The sequence below is a fragment of the Hydra vulgaris genome, chromosome 02 (assembly GCF_038396675.1).
Source record: "Hydra vulgaris chromosome 02, alternate assembly HydraT2T_AEP".
NCBI lineage: Eukaryota > Metazoa > Cnidaria > Hydrozoa > Anthoathecata > Hydridae > Hydra > Hydra vulgaris.
The window spans coordinates 58,988,845-59,010,595 of NC_088921.1; the positions used below are offsets into that span (position 1 = coordinate 58,988,845).

At 28.9% G+C, this 21,751-nt stretch overlaps 1 protein-coding gene across 2 annotated transcripts in view; it reads right to left on the reverse strand.

The window, feature by feature from the left end:
- LOC100210121 (phosphorylase b kinase regulatory subunit beta) overlaps positions 1–21,540 on the reverse strand; it is a 65,894-nt gene extending 44,354 nt beyond the window's left edge. The window contains exons 1-13 of one of the 2 annotated variants that reach the window (XM_065791532.1): positions 21,436–21,540; positions 20,904–21,048; positions 20,671–20,770; positions 16,564–16,668; positions 15,110–15,169; positions 13,276–13,412; positions 6,130–6,193; positions 5,895–5,990; positions 3,860–3,964; positions 2,304–2,393; positions 2,170–2,227; positions 1,170–1,247; positions 893–1,033 (exon numbers count right to left, since the gene is read on the reverse strand). In XM_065791532.1, coding sequence (XP_065647604.1) covers positions 893–1,033; positions 1,170–1,247; positions 2,170–2,227; positions 2,304–2,393; positions 3,860–3,964; positions 5,895–5,990; positions 6,130–6,193; positions 13,276–13,412; positions 15,110–15,169; positions 16,564–16,668; positions 20,671–20,770; positions 20,904–21,048; positions 21,436–21,475 — 1,219 coding nt within the window. In that variant the 5' untranslated portion in view covers positions 21,476–21,540. The remainder of the gene's footprint in view (positions 1–892; positions 1,034–1,169; positions 1,248–2,169; positions 2,228–2,303; positions 2,394–3,859; positions 3,965–5,894; positions 5,991–6,129; positions 6,194–13,275; positions 13,413–15,109; positions 15,170–16,563; positions 16,669–20,670; positions 20,771–20,903; positions 21,049–21,435) is intronic. The other variant, XM_065791531.1, reaches the window with a different exon arrangement.
- Between the last annotated feature and the right edge of the window lie 211 nt (positions 21,541–21,751).

Below are 21,751 nucleotides of genomic sequence, written 5' to 3' on the forward strand. Positions count from 1 at the left end.
TCAAACACAAAAGTGCATATGAATTGTTTATTTTGAAAAAATCAAGACTGTAAAATGCAGATTCCATTATAAAGACTCCTACAATAAATCTAGAAAATAATACAGAACGCAAACTATGACAAAAAGAAAAAGTTTTTTTTTATGTAAACATTTTTATTTTTTAAGTTTTGTAAAAATAATTAAGTTAACTTTTTAAATTAAACTTTTATCTGAACAACATATCGTTAGCCAAGAACCAAGTATGTCCATTTTTTGCATTTCCCAGAAAATCAAGTTTTCAAATTTAATTTGTAAAGACTTTCTGCTAGAATGTCAGACTAATTTTTTTATTATTTATAAAGTTGTATCATTCTTGAGACTAGATTGATTGGACACACACCAGATTGACTGTTGAATATTTATTGATAATAAACAGAAAAAACACAAAATGGGAACATATGACCTTTTGGTCTCGGCTGACAATATGTGTTTTGACTTGTTGTTCCATTAAAGAAAACTCCATAAAAATTTATTGTTAATCATAATTGATTGGTAACTAAAGTTTTTTAGTGAAAAAACTTATCTGCAAAAATATGGACAAATTTGTTTTTATTGTTATCGTTGTCACAAGACCTAACGCTCACAATTGTAAATTAAATTGATTTTCTTATTTAATTGTTATTGTATCTAATTATCATAAGATAATTTTTTTGTTAAGATTGATCAATCTGAATTCCTAATTTCAATAGATTAAATCCATTTTGATCAGATATAAGCAAACCAAAAATAGAATGAAAAATCCAAAACAATTCAATTCAAAAAAAAACTCCATAATAAGCAGAAAAAAAAAAGATTCAATAATAAAAAAATCAAATAAAAATTTATAAAAATAGTTAAAAATAAAAACTGTTACTTAATAAATTAGCAATCAATAGCAATGATTGTCCCATCAAATAAGTATTGTCAAAGTCTAGATTAGGTTCTTTTAATTTTTCTGAGGAACTTGATTCAATATCTTCTTTGAGTACATAAAAGTATTTAGGAAGTATTTTACCTGAGAAAAACATTAATTGTTAACAAATTTAAATAAAGTAATTTAATACTAAAATTACATTATTACAATATTAACTTACATTTATTAATTATTAAATTATAATTTTTAAAACATTTATTCAAATTAAAAAGCAAACCTTCTGTTTTATATATGTATAAAGGCTCTAACTTGTCCAAATATGATTTTGCAAGAACTCTATCACCAGTAAATAATGCTAAAATTAAATAATATTATTATAGATATGGATTATAGAACAAGTATAACTAAAGTGTAATGAACTCACGTTCAACATCTAACAAATTCCACAGTTAAATAGAAACTACAAAATAATGAACTTTTTTTGTTTGAGAAAAACTGAAGAATATGTCTATAAGAATAGTCTATAAACTGATTATTATCTTTAAAACATTTATGTAACTTCATTTCAAGTCCTAGATTGACATGGCAAACTATTGAAGTTTTAATTAGGAATAATTATCTCACAATTTTGAGTGCTAGAAATAAATAAATGAACATAATTGAGAAAGATTTTTAAGAATGACCATTAAAGGTGCAAGTCCAGATAAGCCAATATTATTCCATTAGATAAAAAGATATATCATTAATAACATAAATGGAACGGAGAGAGGTATTGTTAGTATGTATCAATTTTGCAATAGACTTAAAAATAACTTACAAGAGATATTTGTAGTAATCTATAAAAATAAAAGTGTACCTATAGTTTGTATAAAAACTAACATATACTTTTATTATATTTCTTAATACTTATTCTTAATATTTACTTGTTTAAATCAACAATAATAAAAAGTAAAAAAAATAATTCAATTTAACTAAATGAAACTTTAAACCATTTTCTTTAACAACTAAACTTTAAATTTTACTTTTTATTTCTAATATTATTTTTATAGTATTTTTATATTATATTTTATAGTTTTTTATTTATTAAGGGTCGCCCATTACGTCACACAATTTTGACTGTTTTTGATCCCCTCCCTCTTCATTACAACACTGTAATTTTTTAGTAACATGCCCTGTACAAGTCCTCGCAAAACCACTTCCCCCTTCCCCTTAGAGCATAACGTGATTTAAAGACAACCTTTTATATAATCTTTGAGTTACAAAAATACAACTAATACCTTCTAAAGCCATGAATATTGTAAAAATAGGCCATTCACATTCAATTCCTTCAAAATTCTAAAAGTGCAAGTTGAAACTAAGAATGCATTTTTATGTTACCTAAAAGTTTGATCAATCCAAATTTTCACCTCACTTTAAGTTCAGCTTTTTCATAATGCTGTCCAGGTTTGTCAAATACTGTTCCATACCCATCTCTCAAAAATCTTTTGAAACCATATTTACCCTAGTAATTTAAAATAAACATAAAAAAACTGAAGTAATAAAAAAGCAGTGAAACAATGATATATTGCCTGATAAGGGGTCATCCATAAATTACTTCATGTTTTAGGAAGGTGGGTGGGTGGGTAGGGGAGGGAGAGGGGTTAGTGGTTTTGTGACGGCTCATACAGAACTTGCTACTAAAGAGTACAATGTTGTGACATAGATAGGAGGAAGGAAGGGGGAGAGGGGCAGGGGAAGAGGAGAGTTCGGGGGTAAAAAATTGCATGACGTAATTTGTGGAAAACCCCAAAACAAGTTGTTTTGCTAAAAAATAGGAAACAATATTAAAACTTTTTGTTTATAACACTTTTTTTAAGTTATTTTTGGGAAGTTTTAATGGATAAATAACTTTACGTCCATTTATTTCATTTTATTGCTCTTATAAATTTTTCTAGCAGTTCTATATGGAATTCGATAGAAACCTAAACAATCTCCTTTTTTTCCTACTTGAGCAACCAAAGGTACAACAAGATACATTCATTACACTTCAATAATTTTTGTTTTTGTTTTTTATTAATTTTACCTGCAAACTACTGCGCATGGGTTAGTTTACACCAAAAATGTAAACATTTACAACTGGTTCTTTTGTGTGTATGGTTTTAAAAATGTTCCTAAATGTCTTACGGTTCCTAAATGTCTTATCACCGAGTACTGTTTATTTGGCTGGAGCTGGCGTTGAACCATTGTTGGCGTTGACATTTTGGTTTGGAGCAAGAACTCTAACTACTGCAACTCGGCTGCTTTAATTTACATAAAGTAAATGAAAGAAGCTGTTAATTCAAAATTATGTAAAGTAAAAAAAAGTCTATACTAACAACCAATGACATTTTTTAAAACTGTCAAAAAAATTCAAAAAAAAGATAATAATAATTCTTAAAGGGATTCCTAAGTGTAGAGACAAGTTGTGTTTATAACTTAAATAATCTTTAGAAGTTTAAAGTTAGTTAAAATTACCAAACAAACTATTTATCAAGATATCAACTAAAAATGTATCATTTTTAACCCTATTTTGTTTTACCCGAAGAAAATTTCTGGTTATTTACCTGAGTGTACAGACATCGATTGAGAGTTTAAATTTGGACAAGTGATCTATCAATTAAAAAAAATTCTTTTTTGTGTTTTTACATCTTTTCCAGTCCCTTATAGAAACTTTTTTTTTAAAAGAATATAATGTTAATGTAAATTAAATGACCAAATTGGTCATTTAATTAATTTACTGATCATTTAATTATTTTACTGATCATTTAATTATTTTACTGAGCATTTAATTATTTTACTGATCATTTAATTATTTTACTGGTCTATAATTATTGTTTATTTAAATAAAAGTACTGATCATCTAAATTTCACCCTAATATTTATCAACAGCCATAACCAAATGATTAGAGTTTTGATTCGTAAAAAAATTGAAATAACTTAAATACTTACAGACAATCGAGTAACAATTTTATTTTTTGTTTCCTTTTTTAGTATCTCGTCATCAATAGAAAATGCAGGAAATCCAACAACAGTTAACAAGGCGGCATCAGTTGTCTAAAAAAAAAAAAAATTAAAAAAAAAAAATGTTACCACTATCTAGTTAACAAGTTAATGATTTTTAAAAAGCAAATACATTTTAGACAGTTTAAAGTTTCTAAAAAAATAAACACAACCAACAATCAAATAAGCTGTTGCATCTCGGAATTATTTAAAACGGTAATGAGAAATCAGTTAGAATTAGAACGAGAAAAAAAACAGTAATGGGAAAAAAAAAATCTAGCAAGAAATAAATCAAGACCAAGCAGAAACGAAATAGATTTATTCTCTAAATTCCTATGAATTTTTTGAAATTTTTATACAAGTTTATTGTAACTCGATTTTTTAAACTTTATTTTATGGAAAAATGCTTTATTATGCTTTTTATTCTCATATACCAAGACTACAAGAAACTAGGAATTATGAAGTTTCATATTTACTTTATAACAGTAAATTGGACCCGATCAGCATCGTTGCACCTTCCACTGGATGATCAATAGATAAACATTTATATGTCTATAATTTATATTATATGTTTATATGTTATATTTTTATGTCCATGTATGCATTATATGCATTATGATTTATATCTATGTATATATATATCAGGCTCGTAGCAACTGGGGGGTCAGTAGGGCCATTTGACCCCCCTCCCCCATAATTTTTAAAATAAAAAATTTTAAAGTTAGTATTTAGAAAAAAGCAAACTATTACAAATTAAAATATATAAAAAAAAAAGGATAGAAAAGACCTAATTTGTTATCCTATTGTTGGTGTAAGTTCCTTTTACAAAAAATTTGTGACCTACTACTATTTGACCTACCCAGTTGTATTGCCCCCCCCCCCAAAAAAAAGCTCTCTAGCACTGCCTCCCCCCCCCTACATAATTTTAATTTTTGCTCCTACGGGCCTATATATATATATATATATATATATATATATATATATATATATATATATATATATATATATATATATATATATATATATATATATATATATATATATATATATATATATATATATATATATACATATATATATATATATATATATATATATATATATATATATATACATATATGTATGTATGTATATATATATATATATATACACATGTAATATTTTTTCTTTCTTATTTTTTATAAGAAAGAGAACTGCTTTAATATTTGTTTGATATTTATTTCTATATCTATATATTATAATTGTATAATATTATTAATATCTATATATAATATTAAAATATTATAAAGATCTATATATTATAAATTGATACAACTAACTATTATATTAACTGTGTGTCTTCTCATGTCGTTATTTCAACCTCTATTAAGTTGAGCAGTACGGCTTTTAAAGGAGAACTTCTCGTGCGCAATTAGTCTCTTAGCAATCATTTTCTGTGTAATTCTCCTAAAGGAATTACTTATTCCGCAATCGCTGATTGTTATTCTGAATGATTGTTAGAAATTATTATACAGAGGGAATTGTTTGCATAACAATTATTAAATTACATTATATTGTGAAGTTATAATAACTATATACTATATTTTAAAAACTATATCAATAGGAATAAAAATTCTTATTCGAGAAACCATTTTTACTGAACTTTCTCACTTAAAACTAAAAAACTCTGTAGACAAACAATGGTTTCTGATTGGCTAAAGCATTACCTAGTATTTTGCGAAAATAAAATGCTGTAACTTTAAAAAAAAGTGTTAATTTTCATTAAATTTGGTACAGCAAAAGAATTAGAGGTTTTTGGATAAAGTCTCGTTTTGTCTTGAAATGAAGCAAGATTAGATTTTTTATTTATCGTTATAACAAGATGGTAAAGGTAAATTAAAAAGTAAGCAAAGGTCTACCGAAATGATAAATTGCTTTGTTTCATTTCGTCAATCTCGCTAAAATTTACCATTTAATTCCGAGATGCAACAGCTTAAAATCAAACCTTAGAATTTGATTCTCTAGGAAGTAATGAATGTAAAATTGATTTGTTACGATAGTGAGCATCTGGATCAACATATATTACTGATGACAAAGTTCCCTATAAAAATAGTAACAAGTTACTATTTTTGTTAAATTAAATTTCAATTAAAAATTCAAAAGTATTATTTAAATTTTGTTTTGTAATATCATCACCACATAAATTCAACCAAAAAAAATTTAGAATATAGAATTTTTACCTTATCGCCATACAAGTTAAAACCATTAATTGCCTCTAGTGCTGCAATCGCCATGCCAATAGAACTAATAAAAAATTTAACTATTATTAAAGGTGTTGTACTTAAGTTATAAATATGTAATATATAATAATAACAGTAGTAATAACAATAATAGTAACAATAACAACAACAATAAAAATAAAGCTGATATATATATATATATATATATATATATATATATATATATATATATATATATATATATATATACATATACACACACACACATATATACATATATATTAGGGATATGACTTTTTTGCAACCTACTAGGCCTGTATCGTAATTCAATGAACTTTTATGTAAAAAGAACGAATAGATGTTTCATTTTGACATATTTTGAAAAAAGGTCACCCCAAAACCAAAAAATCGAATTTTCAATAGGTACACTTTTGTACAGTAAATGAATATTAAAGGCTGAAGATGTTGTAAGAGTCATACTCCTGTTGTTATTTTATTTATTTATGCAACATGTACTGTGATATAACAAAAAACATTATGTGATATATAATTATACAAGTATTACAAAATTAACAGTATCAAAGCGTCTAGTACAACAATATACATAACTGTCTGTGTCTATAGGCCTACTGTGTTTAGTACATGGGTCACATGATGCTCACGTCTCATAAAGAGTCTAGCGCTTATTACTTAGAATGAATCGAAGTTGCAGTTTGTCTTTCTTTCTGCAGGAAGCATACAGGTCTTGCATCACCTTGATTGCACGTTCAGCTATCTGATTACTTCGTGGTATGTCGATGACGGATGGCTCTTTCTTCCAGTGATTTTTGAATGACTGCAATGCCTTTTTGTAAGGCTTCAATACATCAGATAAATTCTTGAAGTCATTGTCATTGTACTTTTGACTACTAAACCAATGTTCTGCCCACTCATATGAAATGAACCTGCAAACCTTCTCCAAATTCTTTCTCGCTTCAGGCATAAGAATGAACGCCAGAATGGCGAGAATGGCTCTTGAGTTCCATCTGGCATTGCTCATATTAGGAATGTTCTGAAAGTGAATCAGAGGGAAGTTTCTTTGTTCTTCATAGAACCTAAACACTCTTGTTAAATGGTACAAAAACTTCATATCGTCTCTCCACCCTGATTTATCAAGAATTTCTACAGTTCCATTCACAAACTTATCCTTCAGTTCATCATACTTATTCAACAGTTCAGACACAAATGGGTATTCAATGTTTGGAGATTTGGTATCACCCCCAAGTTCTTCGTCCATCACCAGACGGAGAATCCTGTCTAGTACGTGATGCTGACAACCGATAAATTGTGGTATTGTGACACCCTTTAATTTAAACATACGTTGCAACTTCACAACAACTCCATTTCTCTTCCCAGTATTGACGTTTGTTGTATCAGTAATGATCATCTTAATTGAATTCCACAAATTGTATTCATCAATAAGTTTGGCAATTTTTTCAGCAACAGTTTCAGCTTTGCCATCTTTTAAACGCAGTGCATCAAGTTTCACGTCAGTTCTTTCATTCTGAAGTACAACTACCTGATATTCCTTATCATCTATTCGTTTGCCGTCAAAGTGTAAGGACCACTGTTCCATTTTAAGTTGTTGTATCATTTCTTTTTTTAATTTACCTGCCTCTTTGAATATGGACTTGTAAATTGCTGATTGACTTGGAGTTGGAATATCAATACCTTGTTGTGATAATACATTGCATATTTTAGCAGCTTTCTTTGTGGAAACTCCACTTGATGTAACCATACTTACAGCAAATTTACTTTTGTAGTGCTTTCTAGTTTTTTTCTGAGTGTCCTCATCATCGTCTTTATCACCGTCGTCGTCTTCATCATCTTCACTCTTACTTTTGCAGTTTTCAGATTCAGTACCACTGTCTGTGGTAGACAGGACTTGTGATGTGGAAGGTATTGCTGTTCCAGACTGGACTTTCCTTCTCTTGGAAGGGTGAATGGTTTCTTTACTTGCCACTTGTCCTGTTGAGTACCCCACCTGTCCTTTACTTTCTTTTTGTAGGTGGTATAGACGTTTATCTTCCGAGGATAACCACTGGCCATTCACTTTCGTGATGTCAAATAATGCATTGAGAACATCATATTTTCCACGCTTGACACATTCATCATAGACCTTCAGCACCTTCATAAGCTTTGCTCTTATCACTTGATCAGACGCACGTGGAAAATTCAGTTTATTGTCCCACAATTTTGTAATTTCCTTAGAAATTTGGTCTATTCGTTCTTTTCTTCCTTTAACATATGCTCCGAGAAACTGGTATCTTCCTACGATCTGCAATTGAAGTGGTATTCTGGATTTTTCATCGAGTGAATGTTCTTCTACAGCCACGCTTCCTCTTCTTCTGTGTGACTCTTGAAATCTCACCAAATTTTCAGTCCAAGTCTTCTTGTTCTTTGTTACTGTGGTATGACTTTTCTTGTGAGACATCATATAATATTGTTACGACTTTACGGATAGCTGAGCGTAAATATCCGTTTAATAAAGTCGTTTAATTAATAAAATACTTTAACTGTATAGTAATCCAATTATAGTTCGATAATCCAGTCAATGTTGATAACAGTTCGATAATCCAGTCCGTATCCTAACGATAATGCTACAACTACTTATACTTCGTACACTTACAGCGTCTTTAGTTCGCTACAGTAGTTCCTTATTAGCTCAGTTACACGCAGAGTACTTCATAGAACTATTCACATTATCAACACTGAGCTCTGACAGCAGCTCACTTATATAATTATTTAGAGCTTCCAGAATGTTCTACTAAGTTCTATAATCTTCTACAGTCTGTTACAGTCGTCTATATCACCGTGGTAACACAATGACGTCATCACATAACAATTCCAAGTATTTGCCGGCACACGGCCGTTTCGTTGCCATGGTAACGTGTGGCGTTATATTTATAAATTCATAACAAAATAATGAAATAAATAGAATTAAGCTGAGAATTAAGCTTAAGATTAAAACATCGGTCAAAAATGAATGTATAAAAATGGTAAATCAAATTTTTATTTTGGGGGTGACCTTTTTTTGTTGCAGAAAGCTATTTGGGCCTTTTTTCATGATTTTAGGTAAAAGTTCATCGATTTATGATACAGGAAACATTTTATTTGAAAAAAAATTAAAAAGTCATATCCCTAATATATATATTTTATATATTATAGTGTATATATATCAGCAATTGCTTATCCTATTTGCTGATCTTTATAGCATACCGCTTTTTAAGAAAAACAAGAAATAAATAAAGAACAGGGAAAAAAAAGATTGCTGCCCCATCCCAAACTCTCAGACAATGTAGCAGCACTCCTATGTAGCAGAAGGCTATAAGATAGTTGATGTATGTACTGAAGCCCCAGGCTATAGGCTATTTCAGAGTGATATCAGACATGTTATCTAAACACGCATTTATACATTACTAAATGACTACATACAGTAACTACAAATAAGTTAATGTTCACTGATACACATCACCCATTACTTCACTTTTACTTTACAAATACTCCAATAAAAGTGAATCAGGTGAAATTTATCACAGAGTTCTGAAAAACTGTTTGTATCTTTAATAATAAATTTCAATTTTTCTATTATAGTCGCTATAGTTGCAAATGAATAGAGGCCAAAGCAACCCCTTTAAATATATATAAAAAAACAAGTTTATGGAAAGTAACTATTGGCCAATATCAAAATATCTTGGTGTCCTGTAAAGTGATGGAAGACCTAATTTATATTACACAGCACTATATTAAATACAACTTCATTACACCAGCACATTATCATTAAACATAGGGGTTGCACAGCAAACATTTTTGAGATAATCCTGAGATATTTTTGCATGCCCTCAATTAAAGATTTGTATTGGGGATTACTTACATAGGCAGATCTACGGTGGGGCAAAGGGAACAGCCGCCCTGGGCGCCAAATTGACCATTGAAAGAAAAAAAAAATTTTAAGGATTTTTTTTTATTTTCACTGATATTTTTATTTTTTAAATGATTTTTTTAATTATAATTATTTTAAAAATTTATTCTTTTTTTCACTAATATATGGAGAGCATATTTGATAGTATGGCAATTCTGAAATCAATCTCAACTGGTTTGAGGTTCGCTTATTAAGTTTACTACGATCAAAACAAACAAAATGGCGTAAATTGAAGAAAAGAAGAACAAAACTACAAAAGTAGATAAAGAAGTGAGAAAAAATCATTTCTAAAAATGAAAAGACAAAAGGCAAGTGGATCTCAAAAGAGAAAAAGTGCTGCAAAAAGAGCAAACGAAGATGCTTCATCCAAATCTTTCATGGAAACATTTGTGAAAAAACAACATTTGTTAGAAGGTAAAAAGACTAACATGAAAATAAGCTTTTATTACTAAGAAAAAATATATAATTTGTTTATTTTGTAGTTGCTTCAACAACCAATGTTACTCCTTCAAACCCAATTTCTTCTACAAGTACTGCATCAACCTCTGCTATATTGACTGGCATCTTAGCTTCAAGTAACACAGTTTCTACAGAAATTATTTCAGAAGTAGAACAAGAAATAGAAGTGTGTCATAATGGAATTTTGCATGCAGACATAGAAAAAGATAATTATGATCAAGTCAAAGAATTAAGAAAAAAAAAGTCTCACCATGATATTGGAATGTGGTACAAATTGGAACAGAGACATTGCAAACTCAAAACTTCCCTTTCCCAACTGATGAAAAAAAAAAAAATTGTCTAAGAAATGGTTTACACGTACACTTCACAATGAACAAAAAGTCTTACGAACATGGTTATGTTATTCTCCTACAAAAAATGCCTTGTTTTATTTCTGCTGCTGCCTATTTAATCGAGAATCTAATTTATCTACAAGAAGCAGCTTTGATCTTGAAAAAGGATTTTCACACTGGAAGAAGCTTAATCCACGAATTCCAAGTCATGAGGGAAGCTCTGCTCATCGTTCGGCATTTTTAAAGTGGAAGAATTGGAAAGAGGCTTCAAAAATGGTGGGCTAATTGATGATCAGCTTCAGATTCAAGTAACTAGAGCTGCTCAAAAATGGAAGCAAGTTTTAGAGCGTGTTACTGCAGGAATTCAAATGTTTGGCCAGCAAAATTTAGCATTAAGAGGTCATAATGAGTCTATACAATCAGATAAAACTCTGGAAATTTCCTTGCTCTTATGAAGTTTCTAGCCAAATTTGACCCATTCATGAAAGAACATTTAGAATCAGTCAGCTCAAAATCTGGTTCTTTATCATATTTCTCTCGTGGAATTCAAAATGAACTAATTAATCTGCTTGGTTCAGAAGTACATAAATCTATAATACTTAATGTAAAAAATGGGAAGTATTACAGCATCATTTTTGATACCACTCCTGATTCATCACATGTTGAACTAATGTCTCAAATTATTAGATATGTTGATATTGAAAGAGGCAAAGTCACAGTAAAAAAAGCTTTTTTAGAATTTATTCAAACTCATGGTAAATCAGCTGAAGCGATTACAACGGAAATAACAAAAAAGCTTAATTTAGATGGATTGAATTTTCAAGACTGCAGGGGCCAATCCTATGATAATCAAGCAACAATGGCAGGGGCTAATTCTGGAGTTAAAAAACCAATATTAGACTTGAATTCATTAGCAATATTTGTCCCTTGCAATAACCACTTCTTAAATTTGGTTGGAGTACATGCTGCATATGTAAATAGTCAAGCTGTAACTTTTTTTGGCACATTGGAAAAGTTATTTGTTTTTTCTCATCATCAACTCATAGACGGGAAGTTTGGAAGGAATATGTGAAAATAACAGTAAAAAGCCATTCAGACACAAGATGGAGTTCAAAAGCAGCTGCAGTTACCTCCATATCAACTCAACTTGAGGAGGTGTTGGCAGCTTTGGAAATGTTACATGACTCTTCTGGAGAAACGCTTGACTCACGAGGTGATGCTGGACTTAATTTTTCTGCCATTCAAAGGTTTGAGTTTGTGGCTCTTTTGTACTTCTGGTCTGAAATACTTCCTTCAATTGACCGAATTCAAAAGTGCTTACAAAGTAAAGAAATCACTTTCAACCAAGCCTTAATTCAATTAGGAGCTTTGACTGATAAAATTGAAATTTGGAGAAATGCATTATGCACCTCATCCATTACAAAAGCTGAGGAAATGTGCAAAAAATGGGATATTTCAGTGGAATGTAGAATTCGAAAAAGGCGTGTCATGTCAGGAGAAACTGCTTCGGATGTCGGTTTAAATGATTCAAATTAAGTAGCTTTAATTTGGTGTAAAACTTGACAAGAATATTCAGAGCTTTTAAAAATTGTGTTCATAAAAATAAGACTATGCTAAAACATTCTTATGTATATATGTAAGTAACTTTAATTTGGCGTAAAACTTGATGAGAATATTCAGAGCTTTTGAAATTGCGTCAATAAAAATAAGACTGTGCTAAAAAATTCTTTATAAATACCCTTCATGTGTTTTTAAAGGGTCAGATCATTTATTTAGATAAAGTTATAAGTTCATAATATGGTACTATTTTATTACATATTATTACATGCGGTAGTGGTGTAGTGGTAGAGTGCTTGCTTCATAAGTAAGAGGTTCCGAGTTTGATTCCCACCTTGTCCCTGGCAGTACCACGCTCAACTTGTTTCTCCGCACAGCGGTCTTGTTTGTCGAGGTTCTGTATTTATGACTTATATAAGTTGAGGGCATTATGTATTTATGGGCATGTAGAGGACTAGATTACTAATTATTAATTTACATTTTTGGACAAAAATTTTAACTAGAAAGTGCCTAAATGTACTAAATTGTTAATTTTAGGTTTATATATTTTAGATATTTAGTATACTAATTGATCTCCATGAGAAAAAGAGCAAAAACAAATAATTATTATCCTGAACGTTTATTTCCTTCTAAGCCAATAAAGCATCTCAAAAAAACATACACATAAAAGACTTTAAAAGTCTTTACTCTATACCAATACGCCCTAATAAAGGTGTATTACCAATACACCTTTAAATCTATAAACAGCTAGAATAAGCATTTTTAACACATGATTTATATTAAAATGTACAGTATAATTTTTTTGAATTGCACTACTCAGTTTCTAAAATGATTTACCTAGCATGAAGTTCTCTGCGACCATTATTGTACCTTGTGCCTCTCTCCCATATGCCAAAATCTGCAGTTCGATAACTTCTTTCCACATAGTAAACAAGGTTTTGAATAAAGTGTACTTCATCAATTGTAGCAATGATCTATAAAGAAGAATTTCAGATTATTTAAAAAAATGTATAATCAATTATAAAGAAAAATATATTACTTTTTGAAACAAATTTACTTTTTCAAACAAAAACTTATTTACAACAGTTAAGAAAGTTGTCTGTAGCTTACTACAGTTTATCTAATACTATTCACCAAAACTTTAAACATTATTGCACCAATAACTTATAAAAGATATGTTAATAGTATATATCAGCATTTCCATAACGCTATATTTAAGAGCAATTTTTGTTAAATCAGGTGAATTCCTGAAACTGTGGAAAAGAACTCCTCCAAATTGCTTGAGTTTTGTTTGTATATTTTCAGATTATGAAAAAAAAACTGTTGGGGAAAAAAATATTTCTGAAAATGTTTTAATCACTTGGAATGCAGTTTTAAATTTTGAGATTTTTTGAAAAAAATTTATGAAGTTTTAACCACCTTCGAATCCATTCTTTAAGCGAGGCAAAGCAAGAAATATAAAAAAGTTGTATGACACTGAGCGTTAAGTTTTGCAAAAGATTACCAGGTCAAAATGTCAAAATGACATGGTCCTAACATCATATAAAAAAAACTCATGTTATTTTGTCACACACATGGCAAGAAAACTATATTACAAATTAAATGAAACATAAACTAACATCTGATTATATTTCCTAATAAAAATTAATGGCTCATTTAAAAATAAAGTCATTTATACCCATATAACAAATTATGCACACCATCCCATATACTTTATCCCTATGCAGAAAGTTTTTTTTTTTATTGAATAACAAACACAACAATTGATTAGAAAAGGAGAATCTATTAAACAGATAATTTTTTCAAATTTTTGTTCAATATTGTCTGCTATGCTAAATAGTTAGCATAGCAGAATATCAGAAGATAGAAATTTCATTGTACTGCCAGGAGAAACTCTATTATAGCTGTTCCTAATCATGAATATTTCGATCATCTTTTTTTACCAGAACAGCTCTCCAAAGAACAAACATTCTTATAAAATTGCAAGAAATTAATACAAAAAATGTATCGTCTAATATTAAGCCTGATTATTCTCAAACTACTAAATCTCATATTTTATCTCTGTAGTTAAGTGTTTGAGACTTTTGAAAAATATTTACAAAGCCCATTAACAAATATTTAATATTTTATCTAGGTAGATTTTAATATCTTTCCCGAGGATAAAGCAAAACAATTTTTTTTCATTTTAGAAACATTCCTCTAATTAAAAAACAAAATCTTTTGATAAATATTAAGAAAAAAAACTAATATTTTCTAACCTATTATTTCAATACTGAATTTTCAGCATTGAAACACTTATTTAAAAAAACTTTTGAAATAAAAATACTGGAGGTTTTTTATTCATATGATGCATTTAGGAATGATTTTGAAATTTTTGAATTACTCCTTTTTAATCACAGTATTTAAGTGGTTCTTGAGAGACAACACTCTCCTTTTATTTCCAGTAACATCTGGGGTATCTCATTCTTGTTTTAGTTTTTAGTTTCTAGTTTAGTATCTAGTTTCGTTCTTATTCCTTTGTAGTATCTCATCTATATTAATAGCCTATATGTAAATCTTACCTCTAAAATGACTAGAATAACTGCTGTAGACACAACTATAAAATACTTGCTGCAGACACAACTATATACTCTGGTCCAATTTAAAAAAATTAAAAGTTTGTTAGACTTACATTCAAACCAGATGCTATCATTTGGGTTAGCACAAGGAGATACAAGGATATGCAATCAATCTAAAAATAGTTAATACATTTAATCAATTAAAAATTCAGGAAAATTATGTGTGTATATATATATATATTTAAGTTTAATGACCATATATCCACACTTTTGTGATCTGTACTTTCAAAATGGCCCCTATTTAAATAACCTATAAAAATTGAAGCAGCAGCACCAGAAAAAAAAGCATTTTACATAACTATTAAATATTGAATTTACTTTTTTTTTAGAACTCAAAAAATAGAATTTTTTTTTAGCTATTTTAAATACAAAATTTAATTTTTAGTATATTTAAAACATATTGAGAGAAAAAAAAAAAGAGAAAGATAATGAAAAGAAAATAATTAATTTTTTGGAAGAAATTAATCAAATACAGAATAAGAAAAAAAAAGCTGCTCTTCTGTTTAGCACACACTTTAGAAGTTGTTTTTAGGACGAACCTTAATAAGGTATGTGACTATCTCTTTTTTTAATGCATAATGCACATCTTTTTATAGAATCAAAATGTTTACTAATATTCAACTGTTAAACCATTAAACGAATCTTTTAACATTTCTCATAGATCTTCAGCTGAAGTTACTAGTTCTGCACAACCTCCACAAATAGAATTATCTCCATAAATAGAATTATTATCAGTGATAGTTGTCATTCTTGGTCATCCAGAATGTTTTTTGTCAGCAGTACTACCAGTTTCAATAAACTTGGCAATAGCTCTACTTAAACATGAAGGTGAAACACACTTTTAAATTCAAGATATTTCAATATTAGAGTGACCTCCCATATTGAGGCCAATAATATGCTTTTTGATTTCTTGACTTATTTTTTTTCTCCATGTGAAACTTCAGACTATTATTATTATGAATATCTTGAATTAAACAAATATCATGAATTAATATAAAACAAACTTTTAAAATATCACATATTACTTTAAAGATTTTTTTGTAATATTATATTAAATAAGGAAAGAATAATTTACTATGACTTTTTCTGAAATAAAATATAAAAGCTCTCCTTAAAAGCTTTAGGGAGGGCGAGCATGCTAAACTTATAAGCAGCTTTTATAAAGTTAAAAATACTGGTAATGTATATACTTACAAAAAAAAGAGAACGTGCTTAAGCAAATTTTTTTTTAACTTTCTGTCTTTATAAGGCTAGGTTTTAATATATGATAATATATAATAAAATTATATACATATATATATATATATATATATATATATATATATATATATATATATATATATATATATCCAATATATGGAAGGCAAAAAATTAGCTTTAAATCTTAAAATATCATGACCTATTATTGATTATATTTTAAAAAACTTTAAATTTTTAACTCAAATTATTTCTACAGCAGATTACTGCTGATTTTTTTTAAGCCACCTGCAAGTCATATATTAAATACCTGTAAATTTTTATAAGATGGATCTACCCATACATCAGCAGTTATTATATCAAACTTTACACTTAAAGCATTATCAGGTTGCTGTTCTTTTTTGAAAGCTTCAACCTATAAAATTAAAAACTTATATATTTTAAATTAAACAAGGAAACATATTTAAAAAAGAACATGAGGAAAAATCTCTGAAAAACCCCATTAAGTAATAAAAATAATAATAATAATAAACTCATCAATATTTCCATTATTATTAATAATAAATTTTACTAGATAATACTACTTATAACCAAGGATATAGCTTAGCGATTTTTTAATTTGTGTTACAAATAACTTCAATTAGTAACTTCAATTATTGGAAACCAACTAGTTGTGTAGCTTCTGTTATTGATTATATGTTATATACTACTATTACTTATAAAAAGGCAAATACTGGATTACTTTGTTCTTGCGCCACATATTTTCAAGTTTTATTTATATTTAACAATATTTACTAACTGAGCTATCTAGCCTCAAAATCTGATAAAGATCAATATGCAGATATTATTAAATGCCAGCTTGCATATAACTTGTCAAAAATAACAACAATTCAACACTCTATTTTTTTAATTTCAACTAACCATGGTACATTATGTCATGACATAATTAATAAAGAATTAATTAAAATGCCATTTGCAAAAAAAAAAGCATAAACGGACATGATCTCCCATAGTAAATCATATCAGTAGTGTTTTGATACAGTAGATCATGTCTGTAGTGTTATAGTACATTAGATTATGTCTCTTGTGCGATGGTATGCCCATAATTTCTAAAATCTTGTTGATCAATTTTTTTAATTATCTGTTTTTCATTTACATTATCATTAGTAGTTGAAAAACATGTCTTTTAAAAAATGAGACTTTCAAAACAATATAATTTTTTGACAATATTCTAACCATCCCCTTCTTCTTCGAGCAGTATAATAAAATAAACAATGTTTACTCCCAGTAACATAACAGTTCAAACATATAGAAATAACACAAGCAATAAAAAGTTTAAACAAAACAACAAACAAACAAAAAGCAATATATTTACCAGAAATATAGATGTTTTACATAAGCATGTTATAAATAACATGTACAGTACATTCTGGATAGTTCATTCTCATATAGCCTGACCAAATCGAGGAAACCGGCCATGGGCAAAACAAAAAAACAAAAAAAAACTAATACACACACAGAAGGTTGCTGTTAATCAACATATTTATATGATAAATCTTTTATGACCAATACAATTTTTGTATCTATTTACTTTGATGTAACAAGTTTTTTATTTAGTATTTTAATTTAGTTTTGAGGACATATTTTTATAAATATTTTTTAATATTGCAAAAAGGGATTTTTTTTATTTATTTTTTTAATTTACTTTGAAGTTGATTTCAGTTCATTAATGCAGAGTATTTAAAGGAGTGTTTACTGTAGGATTTTGTATAATATGTTTGCACACTCAATGCACCTCTACGAGACTTTCTTGACAGCTAATTGCACTGTGTAAAGTAAACTATTTATTAAATATAGGAGGTAGCTTTTTGTTAAGGCAGCTGTTAATAAATAATTTTCTATTTTAATTATATCATGCATATTTAAAATTTGTAATGCGTTAAAAGATGTGGATGTATGGTAACTTTTTGGTAGAAATCCAATATACCTGATTACTTTTTTCTGCATGATAAATAGGCGATTCACAATACTTATGGTTTGACTCCATGATAGAAGACAATATGTGAGGTGAGAGTGAAATAAAGCATAGTAAATAGATTTTAAAGTTTTTTGTTGTATGAAATGTCTTAGCTTTGACAGAATAAAAAGGGATCTATTCAACTTATTGGAGATATCGTTATAATGGTAGATCCAGGCAAAGTATTCGTCTACTTTACACCCAAGTAGTTTACAAATTTTTTGGAGTTAAGGAAGTATTTGTCATTTATTGCCACTCCATCTGCCTTTTGAAGAATTTCTTTAACTATTGCCCAAGAATCTTCATTCTTGCGCTCTTCTGGGCAGTTAGGAGACTTTACATTTTTAGAAGTAACTTCCACAGTATTTGGAATTATCTTTGTACCAATGGAGAACCTTCTTAGAATAGTAATAAGCAACTAGATCGGGCAAAAAGAAATATCAGCATTTGTGCTTTTTTATAAATAGCAAAAGCTTTTTTGGAGGGATGCCTAAATGTAGAGATTAGCAGTCAAGATTAGCAGTCAAGATTAGCAGTCAGAGATTAGCAGGCCTTTTTAGTGAAAAGGTTAGTTCTCATAGTAAAACTGTTGACTGGGAAGTTAAAAAATCTGCATTGAAATATTTTTTTGTTTTCATATCAACTATGCACATACTTTCATCATTGTTTTTACTTTTTTTGTCAAATTCCTTTAAATCCTTTTTAAGCATCTTATTTAGCATTTGTGACATTTTGAATGTTCTTGCTAGATCTCTCTTGACTAGTTGGAATATACCTTACTATTTAACTAAGAATCAATTTTACCCAATTTATGGAAAGAAATTTTTTTTTTTCCTTTTTCAATTCCTGGCTTTCTTTCTGTGTTTTGAGTAGTTTTAAACTTATCTAAAATATTTATGACTGTAGATTTTAGTATATTTGCATGTTTAGAGCTAGAGATGGTGTCTTGATAAAAATATTCATCTTTGGCATGTTAAGTGCATTTAGCTACTGTAGAAGGCCACATAGGTAAAGACTTTAGGTGGAACCAGAATCCTGTTGACCAGCCTTAAAACTCTTTTTCGTAAGGCTGGCATAGATGTAAACCTTTGCTTAACTGTTTTCTGCCTTGGATGATGAATGCTGGATCTTACTGACTCTACTCATAGATTTTTGCTTGTGCTTCCTTAATAGCAGCTATGCAACTCTTCCTGTTATCTCCTAATAAGGATACAGCTTTAAAACTCAGTTTAATGGTTTTGAGGCTGGCTGGTAGGAGGTTTTTTGAACTCAATGGTAAGTCTCAGAGAGGCTGATTCCATCACAGCTGTAAAATGTCAGAGTATTAACAGTGCCATATTGCGCATGGATAGTGTCCTTGTTAAACTACCCTTTTGGTGTGCATTGTCAAGGCCATATAAGGAGTCTGAAATTTTGATTTTGGGTTAATTAGCAGGACTGAGACAACTATATAGTGCGATGCTTGGGATGCTATGCTCTATCTATGAGTCACATTTACTTAAACTGCTGATATTGAACTGAACTTCTGTGACAAATTAGGGCTAGCAGTGTCTTGCTAACTTTAACTTCAACAAAACTCAGTTATTTACTGCAAACATCTATTGCAATACTGTCAAGATTCCTAATGGGAACCCTTTCACTGATTCCTCTTCTTTACATCTTCTTGGATTATTGTTCACTACTGACTTCTCATGGAAACCATATACACAATTGACAGCAAAGTTAGCATCTTCTAAGGTTGCTTTCCTTTATTGTGCTTGCCTTAATCTTACTCCTGATTCCATTCTCTACCTCTAAAAATCTCTTATTCGTCCCTGTATGAAATACTGTTGTCATATTTGGGCTGGTTCTTCTAATGATGCAATTTCTCTTGCATCTTGGACAAGGTCTAAAAACACATTGTAAACATAATTGGACCTGCTTTATTTTCCAGGCTTGGGCCTCTCTCCCATCATGGCAAAGTTGCATCTCTTTCTCTTTTTTCTACAATGCAATCATGGACCTTGCTCAAAGGAGCAATTGTCAATAGTTCCTTCAACCAAAACTCATTCTCGCTTGACTCTTCATTCAGCGAAGTCCTATCATTTATTATATCTGTTACTGCATGATCTAAAAAATTGTATTCATCTAATTTTTTTCCTGCACTTCAAGCCTTTGCATTTCTCTCTTATCTTTAAGTTTTTCTGACTCAAACAACCAACAACTTTTTAAGACTTTTGTCAACCATTTCCTTGCTAATTAACTCTAACCTTTGCTTTTTAGTAACTCCCAACTTAATAGTGCTTGCAGTCTTGTTGGGATTGAATTAGAAAATTAAACTACATTCCATAAATTTAAAAAAAATATGACTATGTAACTACTAAAAGTGTGAATGTATGTACATCAACTATATTGACTAACCTTATCAGCTTGCAGCATAAAAAAAAAAAGTAGACCTCGCATACACTTTACAGTACTTTGTTGTAATAAGTGTGTTCGACCTCCATCATTATCCAGATGTCTATATTTAAAAAATTGTAGTAAAAAAAAACAAATCAACAACAACATATAAGAAAATTTAAAACAGTAAAAGAACTATTTGAAAAAAAAAAAAAATCAAATATCAAACTGCATCAAAAACAAAAATTGCAAACCTATATCCAAGAGACATGCTCCATATTGCCATAGCGCAGTAAATATTGTCTCGCACATGTCCATCATGTCTAACACTTAATTCCTGAATATATAATGGAAATAAACCATGGGTCAAACTCTGATGACATAATATCTGTTTTTGGACTATAAAAAAAGTTTAAAGAGATCATACAAAGTTTACAAAAAAAAAATATTGAAAAAAAAGACTTTTTCCCAATAGATCTCTATACAGATACAACCTGACTATATCCCAAGACATCGGTCAATGTATGTTATGAAGCCCTCCCCTTATCTCTATTTCAGTAATGAAGGAATTAGTGACAAAGCGCAAATAAAAAAATTCAAACCACAAATAAAAAAGAGTAATAAACTTTATATTAAACAACAAAATAGTAAAAATATAAAATAATGTTTTTTAATTTTACTAGAAGGATAATTTAAAATTTTGAAGTTTGCTTTTTTAGCAACTTTTTCAACAAATTGTTTTTTTGACTTAAATAAGGATTAAAAAACAAATACTAAAAAACTTACCAACACTGAAGTAATAATCTAGACGAGCTTTCTGTTGCATTTTTATGACAATGATACATGAAACTAATTTTATTTTTTAATTTTCTATAACATTTTTCTAAAAAATATTTATACAATTTTTAAATAAATGTTTAAACTTAAATATTTATTTTACAGTTTACTTAATTTTATACTTTTAAAAAATGCACATTTATTGCATAAATTAGTTCCTGTAAACCTCTTAATGCTCTAAATGCTCACACAATCAAACAATGGTAGTTCACCATTTCTAACTCTGAATCAGAGGATTCTTTAAATTGATGTCATTTCTTAATAC